General features: G+C 48.0%; 12 protein-coding genes across 12 annotated transcripts; 5 read left to right on the top strand and 7 right to left on the bottom strand.

The window, feature by feature from the left end:
• Positions 1-230: 230 nt before the first annotated feature.
• Positions 231-2607, bottom strand: E1B28_013626 (uncharacterized protein; the record flags this gene model as incomplete). Its single annotated transcript, XM_043158794.1, has 13 exons — positions 231-407; positions 473-533; positions 602-623; positions 698-751; positions 811-842; positions 903-1452; positions 1503-1532; positions 1596-1623; positions 1678-1720; positions 1777-2053; positions 2112-2334; positions 2390-2455; positions 2518-2607. The coding sequence occupies 13 exons, from the start codon at positions 2605-2607 to the stop codon at positions 231-233; spliced, it is 1653 nt and encodes a 550-aa protein (XP_043004149.1).
• Positions 2608-2755: 148 nt separating this feature from the next.
• Positions 2756-3382, bottom strand: E1B28_013625 (uncharacterized protein; the record flags this gene model as incomplete). The annotated part of the gene is made up of 3 exons (XM_043158793.1): positions 2756-3011; positions 3070-3222; positions 3300-3382. The coding sequence occupies 3 exons, from the start codon at positions 3380-3382 to the stop codon at positions 2756-2758; spliced, it is 492 nt and encodes a 163-aa protein (XP_043004148.1).
• E1B28_013624 (uncharacterized protein) lies at positions 3327-4832 on the bottom strand. Its single transcript, XM_043158792.1, has 3 exons — positions 3911-4832; positions 3588-3834; positions 3327-3522 (listed from the first exon to the last, which is right to left on the bottom strand). The coding sequence occupies exons 1-3, from the start codon at positions 4244-4246 to the stop codon at positions 3476-3478; spliced, it is 630 nt and encodes a 209-aa protein (XP_043004147.1). The 5' UTR covers positions 4247-4832; the 3' UTR covers positions 3327-3475.
• Positions 4833-5070: 238 nt separating this feature from the next.
• On the bottom strand, positions 5071-8126 carry E1B28_013623 (uncharacterized protein). Its single transcript, XM_043158791.1, has 14 exons — positions 8011-8126; positions 7341-7952; positions 7154-7283; positions 6647-7095; positions 6492-6579; positions 6214-6435; positions 6085-6154; positions 6016-6021; positions 5923-5959; positions 5767-5866; positions 5510-5705; positions 5208-5451; positions 5145-5159; positions 5071-5078 (listed from the first exon to the last, which is right to left on the bottom strand). The coding sequence occupies exons 4-12, from the start codon at positions 6934-6936 to the stop codon at positions 5327-5329; spliced, it is 1134 nt and encodes a 377-aa protein (XP_043004146.1). The 5' UTR covers positions 6937-7095; positions 7154-7283; positions 7341-7952; positions 8011-8126; the 3' UTR covers positions 5071-5078; positions 5145-5159; positions 5208-5326.
• Positions 8127-8209: 83 nt separating this feature from the next.
• E1B28_013622 (uncharacterized protein) lies at positions 8210-11490 on the top strand. Its single transcript, XM_043158790.1, has 2 exons — positions 8210-8261; positions 8313-11490. Exon 2 carries the CDS (start codon positions 8330-8332, stop codon positions 11417-11419), a length of 3090 nt encoding a protein of 1029 aa, XP_043004145.1. The 5' UTR covers positions 8210-8261; positions 8313-8329; the 3' UTR covers positions 11420-11490.
• Positions 11491-12161: 671 nt separating this feature from the next.
• E1B28_013621 (uncharacterized protein) lies at positions 12162-12548 on the top strand (the record flags this gene model as incomplete). The annotated part of the gene is made up of 1 exon (XM_043158789.1): positions 12162-12548. One exon carries the CDS (start codon positions 12162-12164, stop codon positions 12546-12548), a length of 387 nt encoding a protein of 128 aa, XP_043004144.1.
• A 979-nt stretch (positions 12549-13527) lies between these two features.
• On the top strand, positions 13528-16053 carry E1B28_013620 (uncharacterized protein). The gene is made up of 10 exons (XM_043158788.1): positions 13528-13622; positions 13683-14632; positions 14723-14807; positions 14860-15081; positions 15157-15226; positions 15290-15295; positions 15352-15388; positions 15445-15544; positions 15611-15806; positions 15857-16053. The coding sequence occupies exons 2-10, from the start codon at positions 14343-14345 to the stop codon at positions 15979-15981; spliced, it is 1131 nt and encodes a 376-aa protein (XP_043004143.1). The 5' UTR covers positions 13528-13622; positions 13683-14342; the 3' UTR covers positions 15982-16053.
• Positions 16054-17101: 1048 nt separating this feature from the next.
• On the bottom strand, positions 17102-18256 carry E1B28_013619 (uncharacterized protein; the record flags this gene model as incomplete). Its single annotated transcript, XM_043158787.1, has 2 exons — positions 17102-17403; positions 17464-18256. The coding sequence occupies 2 exons, from the start codon at positions 18254-18256 to the stop codon at positions 17102-17104; spliced, it is 1095 nt and encodes a 364-aa protein (XP_043004142.1).
• An 858-nt stretch (positions 18257-19114) lies between these two features.
• On the bottom strand, positions 19115-19593 carry E1B28_013618 (uncharacterized protein; the record flags this gene model as incomplete). The annotated part of the gene is made up of 2 exons (XM_043158786.1): positions 19115-19242; positions 19299-19593. 2 exons carry the CDS (start codon positions 19591-19593, stop codon positions 19115-19117), a joined length of 423 nt encoding a protein of 140 aa, XP_043004141.1.
• A 511-nt stretch (positions 19594-20104) lies between these two features.
• On the bottom strand, positions 20105-20770 carry E1B28_013617 (uncharacterized protein; the record flags this gene model as incomplete). Its single annotated transcript, XM_043158785.1, has 1 exon — positions 20105-20770. The coding sequence occupies one exon, from the start codon at positions 20768-20770 to the stop codon at positions 20105-20107; it is 666 nt and encodes a 221-aa protein (XP_043004140.1).
• A 408-nt stretch (positions 20771-21178) lies between these two features.
• Positions 21179-22211, top strand: E1B28_013616 (uncharacterized protein; the record flags this gene model as incomplete). The annotated part of the gene is made up of 6 exons (XM_043158784.1): positions 21179-21430; positions 21498-21533; positions 21600-21624; positions 21695-21768; positions 21824-21973; positions 22029-22211. The coding sequence occupies 6 exons, from the start codon at positions 21179-21181 to the stop codon at positions 22209-22211; spliced, it is 720 nt and encodes a 239-aa protein (XP_043004139.1).
• Positions 22212-22946: 735 nt separating this feature from the next.
• E1B28_013615 (uncharacterized protein) lies at positions 22947-23525 on the top strand (the record flags this gene model as incomplete). The annotated part of the gene is made up of 4 exons (XM_043158783.1): positions 22947-22985; positions 23046-23154; positions 23218-23380; positions 23444-23525. The coding sequence occupies 4 exons, from the start codon at positions 22947-22949 to the stop codon at positions 23523-23525; spliced, it is 393 nt and encodes a 130-aa protein (XP_043004138.1).
• Between the last annotated feature and the right edge of the window lie 934 nt (positions 23526-24459).

The raw sequence follows: 24459 nt of genomic DNA, 5'->3' as shown, positions 1-24459 counted from the left end.
GAAAGTTCAAACGTTCACTACTCAGCCCCGCTTCTCGTTGTACAGGTCCAACTGACACGTTTGCTAAAGTCGGATGTGGTCTGAGGGACGATCAGATTCAGTTCAGTTTGCGCAAGTCCATTGATGAGATACAAAATACTGTTAACGATATCAATGGTCTTCGTAACGCCTTCGTAAGGCCACAACGTTCGGATAGACCGACCCTTCCTTCCAAGCCTCTGGATGCAGTTTCAAAAGAGTCCACGCGCGACCAAACTTCTCCGCACGGGAATAACAGCAGACTGTGGCGCTTCAAACAACTTCACATCGATGGGACACACACTATCTGCTTCAGGAAGACGTCCAGACAAAAGGTACTCTCGCATTCGACCGACAGTACACGCAGACGGAGCGGCGAGAGAGGTGTGCTAGGGGGAAACGCAGGTCAAAATCGTACTCATGATATCCCCGAGAGAGAAAGGAAACAACTTACGCCTCCAGAGTCCTGAGCAAAGACTACGGAACCAGGGAACTTTGCAGACATCGCCTTCGCACTTAAACGATCATTAGTAAAACATTCCTAGTTTTTTTGGGGGGGCGAACGGATGATGGTTTTACGCACGAAGCAAGCGGGGTAACAGGGTCTACAGGATAGTTCCGTCAATGGACTTTCTTCGAGGAGGGGGAGGGGTAAAATCCCGGAGGAGACCGTCCTCACCTGCAGTATTACCGATGAAAAGGATAGGGAAACTCGTGTTTGCAGTAATCGGCCCTATGAAATGCAACACCATCAGGACCTATGAAACATCAACGCATGATCGTTAAATATACCCGTAAAATGATCTGGATGGATCTTCCATCCCCTGTAACCACCCGTAGTATCACTTCCAAGTACAGAATCAAGTGAAGAATCCAAGACTCACGAACAACGCGTTCTGATGGGCAACAAGGTGTCAACGAACATCGAGATCCCCTTGACGCGCTCAAAGTACGCAAAGAGATCAGCAGGTTTATCTGTGATCTCTTGCATGTCAGTGCAAGAAATAGCTATTACTGCCTCGCGCTCGCGTTCAATACTGGCTGGAGCATTCAGAGCGGATATGTTTGTGTAACGACCGTACACTTCCTGTCCCAAGAAAGAAAAGATAATTGAACCATTTCCGGCCCTTTGTAAATCTGCAAGGCCTTGCGCTAAGCGAAGGAAGCTAGTGGCACCGAGATATGGTTGTCGAGTAGCTACTTGAAGCGCCGTCTTCAGACCGGCGTAGTCGATGATTCCGTAGGGGCTGGTTGGACCTTCGTATACTGGGACAGGTTTTAACCGCACTGATTCGAGAAGATCGAGAACGTTTTGTTTTATCTTTTCAGGTGAGGAGTCGTGGAATGGACATTTATCAGAACCGACTTCGAAACATCCATCAAAGAAAAGTTGAAGGGATTTATCAGCGTCAGTAAACTGCGCAGACCAGTCGCCTAGGGTAGATGAGTTGGACGCGCTGCTGCGAAAGCGAGTAGTAACAGACCAGAGTAATAACTGGAGGCGTCTAGAACGCCTGTCATAGCGTGCAAACACATTTCAGAATGTATTGAGGTTGCTGTTATAATGGTCCACCTACCATCCAAGATCATCCGTTCGATGCGATCCTAACAATAGTCAATTCTCGAGGGCGAGCCACAACGCCAGTACTGTGAACATACCGGAAACATAGCTGCAAACGTCGCCCCAAGTGCCGTGCCGTATCTATCCAAACTTCAGGACGGAAACGGGTACTATCCGAGTCAGGCTTGAACACTCACGAAACCCCATAGTAAATTATCTTCGTCCGATTATGAGCTTCAACGATCCGCAACATATCGCGAGCCACATTATCGGTAGTCAGATGTGCCAAACTGATCGAAGTATCGTGGTCTTCAACAAGCTGGCCCAATATTTGGAACTGAGCCCACAACCGAGGAATTGCGTCAACAATGCCAGTTCCGTTGAGGCTGTTGAGATCAGGATTGTTGAGATTCCACAAGGCTTTTTCGTTCTCAGAGGAGAACAAATCTACTTGGGGGGTGGTACGTCCCACACCTAGATTCGTTTGATAACCACTGGGGGCCACAAAAATCAAAAAAAAAAAAAAACTCACCTCGGGGATCAAAGCTAACAAAGTCAAACTCTGGGCCTACCAAGCTACTCAGTGCATCCTTCCCAAAACCAACCAGGGCGTCGACCCCACTTCCACCAGGTCCACCGGGATTGAACAGGATAGGCCCCCGGTAATTTGGATCGTTGGATGATAGGTTGGAAGGAAGACGGATCATCGCGAGGACAGCAGATCCGACGCTTTCATCGCTGTAATTGAGGGGTACCTAACAGATTATTTTGTCAGCGAGCACGACACTTACAAAAGGATCCTCAAGTTACATTGAAGCGAGCGCATTGAAAATCTGTGTAGCACTGGCCCCAGTCAAGCGTGTCGGATGGTTGAACCTGACGGGTTATTTAGTAAATCCGTACAAAGATGATCTGGAAGTAGTACGGGATCTGCTCACCGCGTCCCAGTCGAAGAACTCAATTTCCTGGGCGAGATTCAATGAAAAAGTGAGAGCAAGCGAAGCAAATAACCCGAGTTTGTGATGCATCCTGAGGACGAGGAGTGGAATGAACTCTCAGACCTTTTATAACCGCCATCTGTGCGAATGTGAGTCGGACAAATTTTATTCAATGTAAATGTCCCAACAGCTGCGGCGTAGCTGCGCGCACAACGCACCGTATGCTCATGAAACATGTTCAAGATAGCAACTGGTTAGACGGCAACAAGCCATGGGTACATGCAAGTAGCTCCCATACGAACTCCTCAGGCTTGTCTTCGCCTATATCAAAAAAGTCTCGCGCTTCCTGCAGAAACTTGGGGTCTTTGCTCAAGTCCAAGAATTTCTGGCTGCTGTTGGATAAAACGTAAAACCGTGCGCCAACACGGAACCTCCCGGTCGTCCGGATCGACCGGAAGTCGTCAAGGGGAAGACACCCGAAGCCGTGGATTTTTCTGGTTATGACATTGGGTCACTGACATTCCGTTTGTACCCAGTCAAAACGGGACATACCCTAGGTTTGGACTCTCCGTATACAGCGGGGCGTAGTGCCTCACCGCCCGGGGGTTTGGGTTATGGGTAGTGTCTTTGGAAATTGGGACATTCTGAGGAGGTTGGAAGGATGGAGGCGTGAGACGAAAGTCAACATGAGCTGTATTCACGTGACTATTTTCCCACAAGTAACTCCGGGCCGAACCTCACAGGTCTTAAACTCTTCGATCGGATTGGATCGGATTACCTACCACGGAATTGAGCAATTCGAATAAAACCCTGGATCCATAAAGACATAGCATATAACATAATGATACAATTTAAATGGGGGCATGATTCGCTGAAAACAAAGAAAGACCATAATCATAATGAGACGGAAGAGCCAACCAGGCGCGCATGCGAATCCGCGACATTACGACTCTGAATCTTAGTAACGATAATTGGGATGAGTATAAGTCGCACTGGCGTAAACATCTGTAAAAAAAGAATGTCCATAAGCATCGAATTCGACGAATCAACAAAACTGAGAGTATAGGCACCTTTGGGAATAGCTGGGCGGTTCGGGAGAGGCGGAAGCGTACGAGTCGCAAATAACGATTCCTTAGGCCCAGAGCTTTCACCAGATCTCGAAGGTGGATCCGAGGAAGACGCAGCCGGTTGAACTTGAGTCATCAACGCTTCTCTCTGAAGCTCTGCAGCGTATGTCTCTCTCCACTGAACCATCTTTGCCGAATACATCCCCTCCCCCGTCTGCTCCTCCTCCGCAGAGCACGTAAGATCTTCCGGCTGTTGGGGGGGGGAGAGAAATTAGATATTAGCTCGAATTCCACATCAGCCGTGGTACAAAGAAATCACTTCTTACCCTGAGTCTTATCATCGGCTTCACAGGAACAAAGCGCCTCCCTTTCTTCAACTCCTTCAATGCTGCTTGTGCCTTCTTACATCCCGCTTTATGACCATCCCATCTACACATGGCGTACGTCATACCCAAACTTTTTATTCTGGTCCCACAAGCTAGGCAACAGACCCTGTTAGGTCCGAGGGTATCATTGTCGACGAGAGGATCGTTGTATAAATCGATGACCACTCTTTCGAGGCCGTTGAATCCGGAATCTGGGCCAGGGTAACGAGGGAGAGCAGGGGGAATCTGAGGAGAGCTGGTGTGGGCTAAAAGGGTATTCTTCCTGGAGTATTCCATTGGGCTGGGAGATGGTTGGGAGATGAGAGGGACGATAAAGTTTTTGTTGGATGGGCTGGAACCTCAACCTGCATGACTTTATACACCAGCTATGGGTCGATAACATTGCTTGTAACCTGACAGACTGTGGCCACCTAGCTGAGACTTGTTGGCCTGTGGCAGCCCAGAGTGGTGGACAATAGCTGGATCTTAGTGGCTTCCGATGGTCTTCAAGGTATACGGTGGTTGAAACAGTGGCAGTGGCGGCCATGGAAAGACAAAAATATCGGAGACATTGAGTCGTTGCCGCACTCTTTTCGCAGCTGAAAAGACATTTCGTTTGACTCGACCACGAGCCATCGATAGTAATCTTCTTCGAAAACCTCGCCGCTGACTTGTTCCTGTTACAAGCACAGAATTTCCTCTCTCCCAGCGATCCAGAAATTCAGATAGAAGGGTTGGGGCATTTGTTTTATTTTTGGGAACACAATTTCTCAGAGGCACAGCGTAAGAGATGCTTTTGATGTTTTAGATTTTGAATAATGGTTGAACCCATTTGAGATTTGAGAGCAGAGGGAGTATAAAGCTTGAACGTGGAGCACCCTCGGTGCGAAGAGAAGAAAGCCTGATCAAAGCCTGATGATTATCTACGAACCGCGCGGGTTGGCGGACCGGGACCGGCCCACTGTTTAGCAGACAAACAAATGTGTCCACTGTCAATCATCTCCGAGGCCACAGTGATATATATCTTCCCTCGCAACCAGGGCTGGTTACTTGTCGTCGATCATCGCTTAGTAGAATCCTCGCCATCACACATATACACCTCCTCTGGGGGCAATAACACCCACGGTTCCTTGTTCAAAAATGTGCAAGTCAAAAGCTGGAGTTCTCCGTCTACGCGGTCAAACGTTCTACTCACTTATTATCCCACCTCCTGGAAGTAGGAAGTCTAAATTCACAATAGCAAAACGGACAAGCTTACGAGGTCCTCCTGTTAGCAGGAATGCAAACCCAAAGGCTTTCGCCGACCGTATCATACACTGGCAGATGTTCTACAGCAATCAGTCCAGAACACTCGCTTTAGTCTCTTCTGTCGCCAAATCAAACGTAGTAATCTTGAACGGTCAAGTGCTTGACTTTGAAAACCGGTTTCTCTGCTTGCCCTTTCTGGCCGACCTTCCATGTCTTGCGAGTATTGAAGTACCCAGCGCGGGCACGTACATACTCTATTGAACAACATATCAATAAAACAATCCATTCTTCCCTGTACATGCTGACACTCACCATACCCTGTCACAATTTCCTCCTCATTGACCTCCTCCTTCCCGATCAGTCCCTTCCGTAGAAGGACCGGGCTAGGCGCGGGGATCATAGGTACATCGTTACCTGGCCTCAAGAAGTAAATTAAGGAGATTCTGGGTAGGTGAGCCTGGTCTGGCGGTGGACGAACGACGCGGTGAATACTGCTTTTGATGTATCCCTTTGAATTAGTGTCAATTAAGATCAATTATAGGTTCGGAAAGGATAGTAGGATGTTTTGCCTTTGTCAGGAAGGACATCACGTCCGCTGCATTGCAGGTTATACCCCCTTCCACGGGTTTCACCCATTTCCACTCATTGGAGGGTGCTAGTATTTGTAACCTGTCGCGGTCGTAGATTCAACGTTATTAGACGCATATTGACGGAAAGGAGCTCACGCCGCGACAGGTTGGCTAAAAAGTAGTGTCAAGGACCCTAACATGTCGTGATTAGCCATTTCCTTTCGTCCGAAAAGCAGCGTTGTTGCTCACCAAAGTCTATGATAAAAAATGCAATCAAGATATTACTACCAGATCGTCGGTATATGTATATAAGCTAACCTGTATGACCCCCTAGCCATGTATCCTTCATTTTCTTGTCCTCTTCTTCCGAACGGGGATGGTACTTTAACTAACAGCAAAGAAGTTAGAGGTGTGCGAATCCCCGTGTTACCGTAGAGGTTGGCTTGCCATTCTGATATGGTCTTCCGAAGGAGCGCAAAAATCGTGCCGTTCGACAAAATAGTCTTCCGGTAGTTCCAGAATGATGGCGATGAGTACGAGCAGGCGACGTAAAACTTTTTCGTAACAAAGTTTCTGAAACTCAGCTATGTCGCTGCGGTACTTTTTGATCACGTCGTGGAGAGGTTCAGTCATTTCTTGATCCAGGGAAGGTATTTTTGGAATGTTTAGCTAAAGGATAGCAAGATAACTTGTAAGCCGGTGTCGACGCCCCCAGATGACCTTACCATTTCAACATTCTGTAACACTTTGTGCTTCTTCTCGCCGTGTTCGTCGCCCACTTCCATTACTCTTGGTACCCGATAACCAAAATGGCTAACGAAGAAACAAACGGTCATTAAAACGTCGAAAGAACATCCTCAGCAGTTACGGACAAACTCACCTTCCACCACCCTCATAATCAGTAACAACCTTCTTCTTCTCGTCGATAGACTGATTGAAGAACATATTGGCGATGGCGAAATGGCGATCGACTAAGGCTTGCGGGATACCGGAATTAATTACCGTCCAAAAACCCCAACTCGTGGAAGCGTCCCTTAATTCCGCAGCCAAGGATTCTTTTCCTCCCGGTTTGTCAAAGCGGGACAGGTCAAGAGTGAGAAGTGGGGCCCAGTCGAGTTCTGCGTGGGTCTCAGGTGGAGGAAGCCAGTTTTCGAGGTCTGTGGATACCATGGTGGGAGGTGGGAGGGTTTCAGTGAGCGATGAGGTACTAGTCCGTGACCCTCAATGCGGGGATGCTTCTCAGTCAAAGCAGATGACAATTCTATCACTCTAGCTGGGAAACACCAGTGGCACATGACGATGTTTCGTGGAAAATTGAAGTGGTTTTGTCTGCAATGAAGCCGAATGGGACGTATGCAGGCATTAAAAAAGGGGGAATTCATCTCACTAGGACTTCAAGAATGACTAGCTATACCGAAGAATCCCAGGCTTCGGTTAGTAAAAGGACAGCGATGCCTAGTCCGTATAAAGATGTCTAACTTGTTCCCAATCCAATCCGGTGGTAATTGCAGTGGTCGCTTTATGAAGTTTAAGGTTCAGTCGATGGAGAGACATGCCAGTCGAAGGCTCAGCACCTTTTTCTTCCTCGAAGCTCTGGTTTTTGTAACGAATAGTAGGGACTTAATGGACGAGATCTCTAGGGCCCTTGGTACCAAGTTCTCATGCTCTGCAAGCAGTTCTCCATGAAGGTAGCTTGGTGATTAATCGGTGGGAGGGGCCTGTTGAGGATGTATCGAGTACGAATGCAGCGCCCAGATTAGGGACAGACGGAATACGTGTGATAGGCGTGTACTTCATTGGAGGGACTCGGAGGAAGTTTGTAGTCCCACTCATAACGATGGCCGCGATTCTCTAACCTGCACCCAATGCCCATCCTGCGTGACCTTCACTGAGTTTCCGGTAAAAGTCGACTAGGAATAGGTCCACATATTCCTGATAGTCGCGAAGGTGACTCTACAGAAATCCGATGCAGTCCTTTTGGAAACCGACGGCCTCTTGAATGTCGTACTATATAGCTTTACGCAAAACAGATTCATCGCGATCAAGGTTATTTCATGCACCATGAGAGGCTATTCCTTGAAGCTGACTGGAACTAGATCCCCAGACATCTTTTGAAGGAGGAAGGGGGAAAGAATTTCGACTTTTCAGGCCCAGTACACAGGCTCTAACCGCATCCTTCAACAAGTCTGTCGAGCAGCACTTGTCAGCCTGAAACGCACGGAGAACAGATGTAGAACACTTCACCGTGCAAAGGCGAAGGCCTCGTGAGACCCGAGAAGAATACAATCGGGAGTAAACTCCAGTTCATTTTTTGGAGTAAAGGCCAGTCCTTGGTCTTGCTTTGGTGAAAGATGAGAGGGAAGGAGTAAGGATAAAAGTAAGCACGTCCGAGTCTCCTCAGTGCGGCCAGTATTGGATTATCTGATAAGATCATATTGATTGTGAGAAAACCGACGTGCGCGTCTGCTCAAAAATTTCCAGCATTGTCGTCGAGTGTGAGTACCATTTCTGTCATGTTTGAAGACCAATAAATGATTAGTTGATAGAGAGACATTGAAATGTAATGCGGGCATGTAGACGGTACATATCGAGTAGTGCCCCATTGCGCGCAATCTCTTCTCCATTCCATTCATTCAGAGTCTCTCGATTCCTCCAACTGCTCTCTGACCACAAAGAAACAAAACATTCCGTCTATCCGCTTGTAGAAGCCATACATGATGCAAGCGCTGGTGCCAGAACTCTCCAACACCATCTTAATCTCATTCAAGGGTCACGAGCAGTGAAACGAGAAGTCAGGTGGAACCAGGTCGTTTTGACGGTTAACGATGTTTCCATACAGGAACTGGAGAGGTGGAAGCCGGTTCTAGATGCTTCAAACATCGAGAGTGCTACGAGGATTCTTCATCGGACCGGATACATTACTCAAGACGATTCACTTCCCATCAGCCTGGAAGGTGAAGATGAGGCACCCCCACGAAGTCCATCTGGTTCACCTGTCCCTCCTTGGATTCTATTCTACCTCGTCTCACACAAAGTTCGCGCTCTCCCACATGCAACCGGCCCCATGCTTTCCCTTACACTCTCACATCTCAACTACACTCCTCCAGAACTCAAAGGCAGTCTCATAATCTTATCCGTGTTCCAACTCGCTAAATTCAACGCCGTCCTCCCTATGCAACTCCTCACGAATCATTTCCTACGACTCGACCTTGCCCCCAATCATCATGCCAGCAACCTCAGCGCCCACGCATCAAAGATTTATTTCAATTTACTCTTACAAGCCATTTCCAGAAACCCCATTCACTCCGTCCAATCAGCGAGTTCTACCGTAGCCCTACTGAAAGGAATGGACTCTCGCAAACTAACATTGTGGCAGGAAACATGCGACGAATTATTAAACGACAGATTCGTCGTGCTCGAGCTGACGAAATGGTTGAGAGAGCGTGCTGTCAGGGAAGGCTATGTGCCCAAATCAGGGCAGCTCGTTGAATATGTCAAACTCTTTACGGGATCAAAACCCGCAATTGAGGATGATGATGATTATCGAAAGGTCGTCAAGGAATTGCAAGGCGACACAGCCAAATTTTTTATGACCAAAGAGGGAAGGGAGGATCGTTTTTCCGCTATACAATTTCTCCAAGGAATGGTTGAAGCATCGTCACCCACCAAACTCAAACCACCTGCCGTCGAGACCGCAGAAGTAACGGAACCATCCGATGACTCCATCACCCCAATGCCTCTCCCCAGCTTTTTCTTCTCCCCCCACAGAGACTACGAAAGTCTATCTCAAAGGTTACAATCCGAATGGAAAGAAGGATTTACCAAAACCATCAAAGACACCTCTCACTTCTCCGCTCGCGAAATTGTCAGCTTTTTCGAATGGGGTGTCCCCTCTACCATCTCCCCTCCTGGTAATCACAACCAATATAAACCCCGCGTTCGTCCGACGCTAGGCTTATACACCCAACTCATCCGAGGTCTCCTAGTCCGTGGTGAACGGTCCTCAGATAACCCTTTGACAGGAACGAACGGTGCTTTCCTTTTCGCCGAACAGTACTTTAGTCATCTGAAAAGTACGGGGTTCACACTAGATTCTCATGCTATAGCAGTGGGACTCGAGGCTTTCACAAGGGTTGGAAAACCGCACAAGGCGTTTGCACTCTTGAACGAGTGCTGTTTGATGGCACCGCTACCCACCGCAACAGAAGGACAGAGCGACGTGAAAACTCTCTTTCGGAAGATCCACCTCTCCACTATCGCCTTGAGCGATTTCATGACCTCTCTCATGCGTATAGGCCGGCATGACTGTGTATGTTGGCTTTTCGAGAACAGTGTTAGGCTGTATGAGGTATACCCCGACAGTCGAGCTGTCTCTATCTTTCTTCAGGCTGCTAGGAAGGCGCAGAGAGATGCTGCGGATTCGTGGGGTTCGTTTTGGTCGGCGTTATTGAGGAAGAGGAAACAACAACCCGCTAGTCAGGAACAGGAGAGACACGATGGTATGGCGAATGAAGAGCGAATGACAGAAGAGGCATTGAGGTCATTGCACCAGATGGTGGGGACCGCTGAGGAGCTGGTATCCTACCAGCCTGGCAACTTTTGGTGTGGTGAATCGTCGGTTGATCGAATGCGGAAGGTGTTTTGGGGGTGTGCGGTTGGGCAAGCATGGATGATGAGTCGTGGTGATGGTGGTGGTGGTACGGCATCATCTGGTTTTGGTCCTGGGTCTGAAAAGCAAAAACAGAAGGAGGATGTGACAAACTCTACGTTGAACTCGAACTCGAACCAACACTTCCTCTCTGATGACAAGTATTGCGACGGAACACCGAATCACCAGGCTCTCCCGACGACGGCAGGTACTGGTACCAGTTCACCGACGCGAACGCTTCCTGTTCCCTTACCCTTACCTTCTATCGTGTCTCCAGCCCAACCCTTCATTCAACCTGCAGATACAGCGTTTTTTGACTCGTTGTCGGTCCCATTCCCTACTTCTTCTTTCAAGCAACAACGGTTGACTCTAAAAGACTTGCTGCAAAACACACAAATTGACATACAGGCACTTCCCTCTTACCCACAGGTGATATTACAGGATACCCATTTTAGAGACTATATCCTGTTGCTCGGACTTGCGCCTCAGGGACGGTCATTATTCAGACGTTCTTCTACCTCTCGTAACACCAATGAACAGCAGTCTGAGGTCTCAACAACTAAAGATATACCAATTGAGGAGGAACGCGGACGCGAACACATTCCCCCCATCTCGGAACTCCCCCTCGTTCTCGCCTGGCAACGATACCTAAAGATCTCACCCTCCCGAGATACACTTGCAGCTGCAATCGTATTGTTTGGGGAGTACGGAAGTGGTGAAGGGGGTATTCAGCCTTTGGCTGCTGAGATTCGGAGGTGGGGAAGTCCAGCACGAACGCGAACTGGTGGTGAGGAGGAAGACCCGTTGACGGCCGGATGGGCCCGAGGAGGTGAATTTGCCAGGCTTGTTAGATGGATTGAAGGGTGGGTTGCTGAGACAGAAGGTAGTGAACGTGGCCAAGGTGGGGTACAAACGCAGGTGAAGAAGAAAAGTTTGATGCCTGATGCGAGTTTGTTTACAAAGTGGAGGAGGATTGTTGTTAGGATGAGAGAGGGGAGGACGTGATATAGTATCAATAGTTACAGCATTGCGTACCTTGGTACTTGCTAAATTCCAGAGAATAGACGTTGGGGACCTATATAATCAAGTGGTATTGACAACAACCGGATTCTCTGATACGTGTCGATTAGGAGGCGGTGTTCTAGATCCGGTATTTTTTACTGCCAGTTGATTAATCACCTCCTGTAATCGGTAAGAGGTGAAGTCAAACTGTCGAATGCTCTTGGAGGTATGTAAATATTTTGAACGGTTCAAAAACAAACATTCCTATGAGAAAAAAATTTAGGCACGCCTTTATTGTGCGTCGGGTCCTTCAGTAATAATACAGTATTCTCCATGGTCCAAGAATTTAAATGATAATAATAATACTACATTATTCTGGATAAGTACATTGTTTCAAAAAAAGACAGAAAAGCAAAAGATGTCAAACTTTACTAGAAAAAAAGTTGGCTACTTTTGAATACAGAACATTACACAAAAAGATAACATTCAAATTGATCATAATTCCGGTTTGATTTCCCGTACCAAAACGCGCCTCGAAAAAAGAGAAGAAGTGGCGGAAACAAAAAAGAACGGTCCTCGTCGCCCGATGTCGATTGCTGAGGTCGAGATGGCTATCAGACGACGACATTGAGGTTCGCGTTAGGGAAAGGCTGCTCGCGCGGCCGACCGTGGTGCCAGTGGCGCTGCCATTCTGCACGACTAACCAGCACCGTTCCCCGCTCCGGTCCCACATTTGGGGTTGTATATGAAACGCATCGAGGTCGATAACATTGCCCTGGAAGCCCGGACCGAGCTTTTGCACGTCGAGATCGACAACGGCCCAATCTTGGGTAAAACCATGGCCACCAACGCCGAGAGCGATGGGTGGGGAGCGGAGGACTTAGCCAAGGACGAGGTCGCCCACTTTGCGCCAATTATTTTTGACCTGATGGAAGAGCTTTCCATGTCCTCGTATGGCCACCTCCACGGCGTCCAAAAACGTCCTAGCCCGTTCTTCCTTAGCCTTTCCGTCGTCATCGCTGTTCTCCCTCTCCTTGATCTGCTTCTTCGATCGTTGAGCACTGGTACTGTACCATCCGACGGCGTGTTCGATCGACTCGAGGAACTCGGCGTAGACTCTCTAGCCAAGTAGGAGGTCCTTGGGAGGTGCACTGGGGCTAGTATATTCGATGTTGGCTTCCTGGGATCCGTGACGGCACGTGAGGCCCAAGGTCCTCTTGCTGCTGCCACCCTCGGCGAGGTAGAGGCCCATAGTGCCCTGAGCGTTGGGCCTAGTTGTGGTGGCGATGGGAGGCTGAGGGAGGGTGTGAGGGACTGATAATGTCGAAGAGTGGGTGCGGCTCTTCAACACGTTGGAGAAGCTGAGGTCCGGCCTTGCGTGTGTAGTACGACCTCACGGAAGGCGACGTCAATGTCGCTGATCTCGTAGCTCTGGAGAAGGCCTAGGACTTTCTGAGCCGCGTTGTGGGCAGCCGTGGGGGTGGTACTCCCCGGGTAGACACCAACGCAAATGGTGATGAGACTGATGACAGGTATCTTGGCTTCGTCCCCGTCGTCGTCCCCAGGCGCTTTGTCCTCCTTGAAACGGACGACGTCAATAGTTGTGAAGAGGATCTAGAAAGCCCAGTTAGCAAGGAAATAACGGATGACTAGGACCTGACCGACCCTGCGTTGATACAAGGCAACGATAACCTTCTGGTATAGTTCGCCGTTCCAGACCGCCGTAATCGCATGCTCAAACACTGGACCAAGCTCCTTCCGACGATGATAGGCCGCAAGCCCTTTGGGCGGGAACCATATCGCTCCCGAGCCTCCTCGTTGGAGACGGGGTGCGGGTCACGAGTATATGACGCATTGCTGAACGGGGCGTTGACTCTTGAGAGCTTGAGATCTTGAGAGAGACGCCCGAGGAGATGGTATCGTACAAACTTGTCGAGCTCTTCTCTAGAGGTCACTGGGGAGATGTTTGATATGGAATAATCATAAAGAAACTAAGGGACAAACTGTTGTACAATTTCGAAAGATCAGAAATGAGCTGAGTGGTTCAGCGACGTTCGCCGAGGGACTCGAGACGGGAGATGCCAGATGGACGTGAAAGGAAGAGATTCTGTGCATCACGGTCACGCACACCATTTTCTCCTGAATCTTAGCGCGCTTCATTGCTCGGTTGACTGTCAATGAACGTTGTCAATGTAAAGGATTTGAAGTACATCACCACCCTTGTTTCTTTGAATGAATTTGCTGATTCAGTTATTTGCTAGCGTAGACATATTCGCATTAGTAGCTGTGGTGTACTCGTTCAACTACTAACGACACCTGGGAAGTAAAAATGCGTCTCCAGACCGACACATGGAAACTTATAGACCTTACGCTGGCATTCCCAGCTTTGTCCACTCCGAGTCCTACCGATTAATCACCAAGCTACTTTGGGAGAACTGTTTGCAGAACATGAGAGCTTGGAACCAAAGGCCCCAGAGTTCTCGTCCATTAACGTCCTTACTATTCGTTACGAAGACCAGAGCTTCGAGGATGAAAAAGGTGCCGAGCCTTCGACTAGCATACCTGCATCACGAGCTTCATAAAGCGACTACTGTAAGTGCCACCCCGATCGGATTGAGACCAAGTTAAACATCTTTATTTTGAGGACGGAATACGCATCGCGTTTCTTTTACTAACCGAAGCTTTGGATTCTTCGGTATAGTTAATCATCCTTGAAGTCCTAGTGATGTCTTTTCTTAATGCCTGTACGTCCCAATCCGGCTTCATCGCAAACACACCACTTCAATTTTCCACGAAACATCGTCATGTGCCACTGATGTTTCCCAGAGTGATAGAATTGTCATCTGCTTTGACTGAGAAGCATCGTTGTATTGAGGTCACGGACTAGTATACCTCATCGCTCGCTGAAACCCTCCCACCTCCCACCATGGTATCCACAGACCTCGAAAACTGGCTTCCTCCACCTGAGACCCACGCAGAACTCGACTGGGCCCCACTTCTCACTCTTGACCTGTCCCGCTTTGACAAACCGGGTGGAAAAGAATCCTTGGCTGCGGAATTAAGGGACGCTTCCACGAGTTGGGGTTTCTGGACGGTAATTAATTCCGGTATCCCGCAAGCCTTGGTCGATCGCCATTTCGCCATCGCCAATATGTTCTTCAATCAGTCTACCGACGAGAAGAAGAAGGTCATTGCTGATTATGAGGGTGGTGGAAGGTGAGTTTGTCCGCACATCCACGACTCGGATACGGCATTGCTGAGGATGTTCTTTTGATGTTTAATGACCTCTTTTTTTTTCTTCTTTAGCCATTTTGGTTATCGGGTACCAAGAGTTATGGAAGTGGGCGACGAGCATGGCGAGAAGCACAAAATGTTACAAAACGTTGAAGGGGTAAGGTCATCTGAAAGTGTTACTGGCTTACACGTTATCTTGCTATCTTTAGCTAAACATTCCAAAAATACCTTCCCTGGATCAAGAAATGACTGAACCTCTCCACGACGTGATCAAAAAGTACCGCAGCGACATAGCTGAGTTTCAGAAACTTTGTTATGAAAAAGTTTTACGTCGCCTACTCGTACTCATCGCCATCATCTTGGAACTACCGGAAGACTATTTTGTCGAACGGCACGATTTTTGCGCTCCTTCGGAAGACCATGTCAGAATGGCAAGTCAACCTCCCATGGCATGATAACACGGGGATTCGCACACCTCTAATCACCCTCTTTTTCTCAACTGTTAGTTAAAGTACCATCCCCGTTCGGAAGAAGAGGACAAGAAAATGAAGGATACATGGCTAAGGGGCCATACGGGTTAGCTCATATACATATACTGACGTTCTGGTAGTAATATCTTGATTGAATTTTTTATCATAGACTTTGGTGAGCAACAACGCCGCTTTCCGGACGAAAGGAAATGGCTAATCGCGACATGCTAGGGTCCTTGACACTACTTTTTAGCCAACCTGTCGCGGCGTGAGCTCCTTTCCGTCAATATGCGTCTAATAACGTTGAATCTACGACCCCGACAGGTTACAAATACTAGCGCCCTCCAATGAGTGGAAATGGGTGAAACCCGTCGAAGGGGGTATAACCTGCAATGCAGCGGACGTGATGTCCCTCCTGACAAAGGCAAAACATCCTATTATCCCTCTGGCCTTGGAATCGATTTTAATTGACGCAACGTCAATATCAAAGGGTTATATCAAAAGCAGTGTTCACCGCGTCGTTCGACCACCACCAGACCAGGCTCACCTACCCAGAATCTCCTTAATTTACTTCTTGAGGCCAGGTAACGATGTACCTATGATCCCCGCACCTAGCCCGGTCCTTCTACGAAAGGGACTGATCGGGAAGGAGGAGGTCAATGAGGAGGAGATTGTGACAGGGTATGGTGAGTGTCAGAATGTTTGGGGAGGGATAGATTGTCTTACTGATATGTAGAGTATGTACGTGCCCGCGCGGGGTACTTCAATACTCGCAAGACATTGAAGGTCGGCCAGAAAGGGCAAGCAGAGAAACCGGTTCATAAAGTCAAGCACTTGACCGTTCAAGATTACTACGTTTGATTTGGGGATAGAAGAGACTAAAGCGAGTGTTCTGAATCGAATGCTGTAGAACATCTGTACGATACGGACGGCGAAAGCCTTTGGGTTCGCATTTTTGCTAACAGGAGGACCTCGTAAGATTGTCTGTTTTGCTGTTGTTAATTTGGACTTCCCGTTTCCAGAATGCGGCATGTGTGATAGGCAGGATGGGTATACCGGCGGTAAAGTCCATCTTGCGACGTGGGATAATGAGTGAATAGAATTTTTGACCGCGTAGACGGAGAACTCCAGCTTTAGGAGGTGTATGTGTGTGATGGCGAGGATTCTACATATAGGCGACGATCGATGACAACTTACAAGTATCCAGCCCTGGTTGCGAGGGAAGATACATAATGATATATCACTGAGGCCCTGGAGATGATCGTAATCCCCTTCCGGAACGTAAGTGGTTCATTGACAGAAGAACGATGCCCCTTGTGCTATGAGTGAATACCTGTGGGAAGGCGGTATCTCGATGGAGTTCACCATTTCACTCATGCCGGCTCGTGTGATATTTCTAGATTCTCAGATATGCCAGAAACCGAAGTGCTGAAGCTTAAAGGCTACGTACACGGGGCGGAAACTAACAATGTTGCTCGGTGTACCTGTGTCCGCTAAACAGTGGACCCAAGCGGTTCGTAGATAACGATTTATCGTCGTAGTGTCGAGACGAACATGGCATCATATCTTTCGGTGCGTACCCTTCTAGCTGTAGACCCTTAGCTGTGAAGGTTGTAGTAATGAAGGTTTTCAAATCAAAAGCTGAACAAGTTTGACATCAGGAATCGGAGAAAAACATCGAATTATTGAAAACCGAACCAGTTATGAATATGTTTCCTTTATCAATCCCAACATAGCATACTTTTGTCGCATTCCGTAGAAAGCGAACTAGTATGTATACATCAAGGAATCCAGCCTCGCGCAACCTGTCCAAACCAAAAGACTTCCAAATCGAAACGTTCTACGTTTCAACCAACGTAATTTGCATTACAAAAACGTAGTGCTCGTTTACGAAAGAAAATACGAATATTGACTGTTAATTAGGTTCACGTCAATGACAATAAGGCCAACAAAACAAACGATACTGGCCCTATTCACTTTTCTACCCTCGCAAGAGTCCCTTCTCCCCGCACCTCGGCATCAACGCTTCTAAATCCAACTCTCCTTTACCCAGCACACGATCTTCCAGGTGAATTTCTTGAAGATGCTTAAATGCCAAATCTCGGCTAAGAAGTAAATCCAAGCTCTCCCAATCCAATTCATCGAATCTGGGAAGACACAGACTCGTAAATCCCGGAGGTTCACGACATCGAACGAAGGACTTGAGTGTGGGTAGGATGTGGTATGGTGATAAGCAGAGGTATCCCAGGTTTGGGTTTTTTGAGAGGTCCAGGGCTGTATCATCTGTGTAATATATAACCCACTTCATCAGTAAGGGTGACTAGTAGAGAGCACGACACGTACCACGCGCACCATCCACCTGGTATCTCTCAACCTCGAGCCCAAAACTGAGTAACGACTCCCCTGACGACCGAAGAAGTTTACATATCGCAGAAGTACACTCTGGAGAAACGGCATCAAAATCGATGAACCGACAATGCAACGTCTCCAAATTCGGACATGGAGCCAAAAAAGCGATGATTTGGCAATCGTCAATCTGTCGGAGCGATATTCTGTGCAAGTTACGTGGTAATTCGACGGAATCTAGGGGCACGGTAGGTTCCCAGTGGAGTGCTGGACGGACAGTGTCCAAGTCGAGTTGTTCGAGTGAAGGGAATGAGTTGATGAGAGGGAGAAAATCGTCGTAGGTGTCAAAGGCGGTCATGGTGAGTTTGAGGTGGGTGATGGTTAGGAATTCGTTTAACAATTGATCTTTGGCTTCTCCACTTAAAGTCCACCATCCTACTTTGTTCAATGTCAAACGTTTGAGAGACGGTAGGGCTGTCGATAGCGTCCGATGATTGTCGGATGAGCGCCATGTCAATAATCGGTTGAATAACGCGGGGGCGTATCGGGAGTGTGTGACAGTGAGAGACTCTACGCGGGCAGTGGAAACCGTTTGGTAGGGGCTTTCGAGGAGTTTTAGGAAGGGCTCGACAGTGGTGGATAGATCGATGTGGCGAAAGAAGATAAAACGGGAAATGGGAACCCAAGATCTGCAAACGAGGGCGCATGATGCGAGAGTTGATTTCGAGTCATCGAGGAATCGTATAACGAGATGGATGAGTTCGATGGGAATGGGTGTTTTCGCGGGCATGATGGGAGGGATCTTTGTTCAAGACCTGATGTGGGAGTTATATATGTGAAGGAGGTATACGTGATCATTTTTCAAAGATCTCGACATTTACACGAAATCGAGTAGGGGGAACGGCGAACGCCACTGGTAGCGCCTTTCCCCCTCTCTGCCTCGACTCGCTATAGCCAGCTCGCTGGGTCTTTTGTTTGAAGCCGCCGTCATAGCGGAACAGCCGATTCAGATTCTTCTCCCTTCGTCGTTGGCATGAGGTACCCAAGTCCGAGAGTAAATCGGCCTACAGCTTGTATTGGTATGTCATGAGGATCCTATACTTTAGTTGTACACACCCGCTGTTGTCCATTACATCTATTGACCCAACTTGAAACTCTGTCATTATCCGTCTTTCCTTCCAACATTGGTTCCAAAGTGGAGGGCACAGGTTATATGCACAGTTCTAACGCGAAGCAGGACTTCGGTCCATTTTTTCGAACGATCCCAGGTAAACCTCTGTCTGAGTGTCCAACACAGAGGAGAAGCTTAGGATGTTTTTTGACAGTGAGGGGTGTACGATGCGACTGAACGATGCGATTGAACCTGCCCTAAAGTCTCGCGATCCCGTGTTCAAGTCGCTCCCACACCTCTGTCATCCATGCCCATCCTTCAGGCCAGCCTCGTCGAGAACTTGACTTCATCATCCGAAAGAAATTACACAGAGCTGTCGGCAGAAGGGATAGACTATCCCTCATAGTCCTTGAGTTTCAGCTTTCATGTAATGATTTGCACTCTGAAATCGTGTCGCTATCAGCTTGTATTCGACGGATGCAGGTTTCTAACGATACTTAGTGTAATCAAATGCTACGTCTAACTTCATATAGAGGTTTAGATTTTCAGCCTTTCCAGCCTTTCTGGCGTAATCTCAAAGCATTCAGGCATGCCTGTATCCGCCCACCTTCCACCCATAATCGACTTCACAAGGCCAGGCGCACAGCCAAATATACGGGCCATTCCTAAACATTCGTCTGTCGAATGAAATTCGCAATGAACGCGTCGAAACGAAACATACCATGACCATTAAACCCAGCGATCACCCACTGTCCCTCCTTCCCGGGTACTTTACCAATAAAGGGCACCGAATCCTTCGTCATGCCCAAAATGCCCGTCCATCCATACTGATGTCCTTCGCCCACACCCAACAGTCCTTCTGCAACTTTCTCCTCTCCATACAAATTGACCCTCGCGCTCGTCAACCTCTCACCAAACGTCTTCCAAAACGCGTTCAACGCATCATCTTGGATCTCTTGATTCCATACCCTATCATCTTTCCCACCTTTGATTTCCTTCTGTGTCACCTCTGACATTCCTGGAATCCCTCTTGAAGTTCCCAACACAAACTGGCCGTCTGATTTTCGTTGGATGAGGGAATAAAAGTGGTGGAGAGCGAATCGGAGGGAATATGTGTGGGTTAAAATCGGGGTTGTGGTTGGGAAGGGGGTTGGCGGGATCAAGGTGTGTGCCTAAAGAACTACATTAACACATTCGGAACTAAGATTCTATACAGGAAAGTACATGCTTGAGCACGAGTGGGCGTGAGGTGATCTCTGAGAACGGGGATCAATGTCGCAGCAAATGCGTTTGTCGCGTGGATAACAGTGCTTGTTGTAATCGACCCTCGAGGAGTAAAGACGACCCACTGTGATGGCGCTGATGCCGACGACTCAACGGACGTGACAGGCGTATGAGTGTACAACTTCAATCCCTTATCGATACACATCTGTAAGATCGACAGACAGAGTTTAGCGGGATGGAAGTTTGCAGCCATCCATTCGTACGCCCCGAGTGCTTGTGGAATGAGGGTCTCCTAGTCGAGTTTTAGAGGTGGCTGGAAAGAAGATGGTTTGAACGCGCCTTCTTTGCCTCTTCTTCATTCAAAACCCTCACGCCTTCTATACCATCTTTCGTACCATGCTTCGCAGCATAATCCTCAAAGCTCTTCTCAACATAATCCTTGAAATCCTTCCCCATCACAACATCAAACGTCTTACAATAATCCCAATCGCACTCGACGTTCTTCTCCTTGATGAACGCGTTCAGAAGCTCCAACACGAGTTTCTCATGTTGGAGGATCTTGTGTGCTTGTTCTTCACCGTGGATCCTTGAGAACGCCATGAACCCTCGAAAGGCATCGGGCCGACAATGGCCTGCGTTTCGACCGGTCGCACCGCTACATGCTTCGCGTGCTTCTAGTACAACCACGGCTTTGGGTGCATTTGGTGATGAGGAGTTGAGGAGTTCGTACGCTGTGAGGGTTCCGGAAAGTCCTGAACCGATGATTACTGCATCAGCCGTCGATGGAACGGCAGTGGTAGAGACGGAGTTGTGGTTCAGTAGGGGGTTGGTACGTGTTGTCCGTTGCCAGATGGATAGACAAGGTTTCGACACGGGAAGGCCTGGAGGAGGGAGCTTAGGGTCCAGGGGATGGATTGGGGGAGTTGAACGTTTATGGGGGTCAGGAATGAGGTTGCAAGAGGAAGACATATAGTCGATTGACTCGATTCCAGAGTTTTAATGAGGCATGCCGTACATGCCTATTTTTGTTCCTATTGGACGGAGACAAGCCAACTCCTTCCGTCTTCGGTGCGCCGGGCAACTCTGATTTCTCGACAAATACAATTTCGCGTACTCCATGGAAATAAAGATTTCAAGCTTCGCCGACCATGACTCCTCCTCACCCGATTCCATCCCCGATTAGAACTGCACCAAAAGCTAGCATAAAGGACATCGGCGAACACGCGTCAAAAGACTTCTGGAATCTCCGCAAAGCTATGGAACTTCTGATTCTTATCGTTATCACTGCCATCCTTATCACGCGACTTTGCAAAGAATTCATTTCAAAACCTTCTACATAACCTTGATGACCTCTAACAACCCTTCTCAATCCCCCGGATGTCGTCTCCTCCAGTACCATCGACCACCGCGAACGGCACCACTCAATCGAGTACTCCAAATGATTCTTCCTCAATCCGCAAAGGTCCTTCTGTCAATGCTGTCTCCGGGAACGATGTCGAGGGCCAGGATAGGATACGGATAGAAGGAGAACTAACTCGAACATCGCTCGAACGCTCGTTGGTCTTTCGTTTGGATTGCTTCCTTATGGCTTTCGGTTGCATTTCGCAAATTATCAAGTATCTGGATCAGGTAAGTAACTTACTCTCCGGTTTGTGCGATTTGGAAAAGGAGCTGACTGTCAAGTTCATATGTGTAGCAAAATATCAGTCAGGCATATGTATCCGGCATGAAGGTACGCCTTCTCGAGTACTGTTCCCTGGAATAGGCGTGCTGATTGTTGAGCCAATCTGGTATCTAGGAAGATCTAGGACTGTATGGGAATGGTGAGGATGGGAATTGTTTTTCATTCAGTGAATGTCGCTGACAGTTAGTTACCTTCATGACTCATTGCAGAACTCAACTTCTTCTCGACATACTTCCAAGTCGGTTATTGTATCATGCTAATCCCGTCCCAAGTCATCATGACAGTGAGTTTCTCTCTATGAGGCATTATTCGAATGAGTCAACTCTTTATGTATCAAGTACATGCGTCCATCCTGGTGGCTTCCGGGTCTCGAATTAATTTGGGGGATCCTTACCGGACTTGTAGCAACAGCCTCGAACGCGTCACAGATTTACGCGTTGAGGACGTTTATCGGCTTATGCGAGAGTAGTGCTTGGCCTGGGATGATGGTGAGTCTGCAAAAGAAGCCCATTCGTTGGCAGTTCATCTGACTGTCTGCCATAGACTCTGTTCATGCACTGGTATACGCCTACTGAACTCGCAAAGCGGATGGGATTCTATCATTCTTGTCAAGCTGTTGGTGCAATGATGGCAAACGCGTTACAGACGGCCGTGCATCAGACGTTGGATGGCAGACATGGATTACCTGGATGGAGGTTGGTCGTGAAAGCTTTTCCGAGATCCTAGAACGGGCCAGTCCAATCCGCTATCCTTCCTTCAACAGGTGGATGTTCGTAATCAATGCCATCATGACCGTAGGAGTCGCCTTCTTTGGATTTTTTATGATTCCCGACCTACCGAACTCACCAAACCCGTGGGCTTTCTGGTTCAGAAAAGGTTTCTTCTATTCTCTTTTAATTGACCAAACCTCACTCTTGGCCGTTCAGATCATGCTGAGATGGCAATGGAACGTCTCAGGCGACATAACAGATTGGAGCCTCAACCTGTCAACTGGGCTTCTGCGAAGTGCGTTATTCATTTTTGCCGGACGTTCTGACCTCAAATGCTGAATACCTCTTTATAGACGTACTTTCAGCAGCTGGATCGTGTACTTTATAACAGTTTTATACACTGCGACCGTCCTCGCTAGCTGGGGCTATGCCTGTAAGTCCAAGTTTTACGGGACAAATTCGTTCACCATTTATCATGACCAGATTTCTCGTTGTTCCTGAAGTCGCTAAAGGATCCCGATGGCACGCCTGTATGGTCGGTCGCTGCGATTAATGCCATTCCAATAGGTGGACAAGCGATACAAGTCGCTTTTGTGTGGATATGGGCGGTAAGTGGGCGTATCCTACGAGTAGATTTTATTCAGTTAGTTCCTCATTTCATTCGATGATCTAGTTTGCTTCAGATTACTTCAAAAACCGCCACTGGTTAATTATACTCCAAGCTGTTATTGGACTGATACCTTGTATCATCATGAGTATCTGGAACGTACCCTTGGGAGCCAAGTACTTCGTGAGTAACGAGTTGCCCATCAGTTTCTTTCTCTCGCATCTGACCGTGCCTTACTATTAGTCCTACTTCATCTCGTACGTCTGCTTGGGTACCGCACCCCTCATATTTGCTTGGGTTAGCGATTTGATACCTCATGATCCGGAACAACGAGCTCTAGTGGTCGGTGTCGGTGAGAGAAACCCGTCGACTTCGACGTTTTGACATCCTCCCCTGAACAATCATCGTCATTCAGCGATTGCGATTTACTATGCGATTTCCGCATGGTCTCAAGTCCTCGTTTGGCCAGCTGTTCAAGCACCTCACTATAAATACGGATGGCAGACGAGTATTGCGCTTTGGGTTTTGGTTATAATCATGACGTTCATGTTGAGGTGGATCGATGTGAAGGAATTGTTGTAAGCTTTGATTTCACCGTGATTATGTTGCGTTTATTGACGTAGGACTCCCCGATCATCTAGCCCCAAGCATACGGACTGGCGGAATGTAAAACAAGATGACGTTGAAGGTTTAGGTTTGGCTACACCACCACTCGCAAAGTGAAGATTTGAATATCCTGGACATATCGCGTCTACCGGAGACAATGACATGCAATGCCATCGATAACTATCCAGGAACATGGCTGTATGTTGTAATTATAACTAGTTATAGTTCTATTGTACTCGACATAGCTAGAACGACAACTTCAAGTCTTCGACAGTGACGTTGAGTAATAGATACTCTGTTGCGCCTAGGTAATGGTATGCGTCAATCGAACCCCCCTACAACTCAGGTTGGTCTCCCAAAGTCCTTTTATGTAATACTCTGCACTGGCAGTGGGACAGCGAGAGCTCTCGATACACAAGACAAACATGGATGGACGATGCATATCTATCACCACTTCCCTGAAGAAAGGTTCAATGGACGGAAGTATCGTTAAACTGGGTCTCGAGATAACAGAGAGCTAGACCTATGATCTTCGGCAGACTACGGAAGTCGCTTGGGTGTTGTTCGAGCTCCAGGAGTACAGACCGAAACGAAGATGTACCTTGACGTCGAGGGCGTTGGTGGGAGTGACGCGAGAAAGGGAAGTCGGAAGGGAGAAAGAGTTCATGCCAGCTCTGACGCCGTACTAATATTATACAGCAGTAACCAGCAGTGACGATCTCAGAGTCGTGCCTAATACTGTTGTATAAAGCCTGCGGGGTTGACTGACTAATGTTTAGAAAGCTTCTCGTGCCTTTCACTCGGCCTGTCAATTTCAGAACAAACACAGGCACTCGTCGAGGATCGAGGATGTCTATGAAATCGTCTTTTGATATAGTCAACAGTTGCGTTTTCATTGATGCCTCGGGTGTAGTAATGTTCGAGGGGCATTGCATTAATTTGAGTCCCGTTTTATCGGCACCAAAATTTGTAAAAGCCACTGGGTAAGCCATCAGATTGCGCGTCTGACTTGCGACGACACTTACTATGCGTGGCCGAAATCAAGGCGAGA

This window comes from Marasmius oreades, chromosome 9 (genome assembly GCF_018924745.1).
Source record: "Marasmius oreades isolate 03SP1 chromosome 9, whole genome shotgun sequence".
In the NCBI taxonomy this organism is placed as follows: Eukaryota; Fungi; Basidiomycota; class Agaricomycetes; order Agaricales; family Marasmiaceae; genus Marasmius; species Marasmius oreades.
Note: the sequence above shows the minus strand (reverse complement) of the source record. Positions and strands in the feature narration are given on the sequence as shown.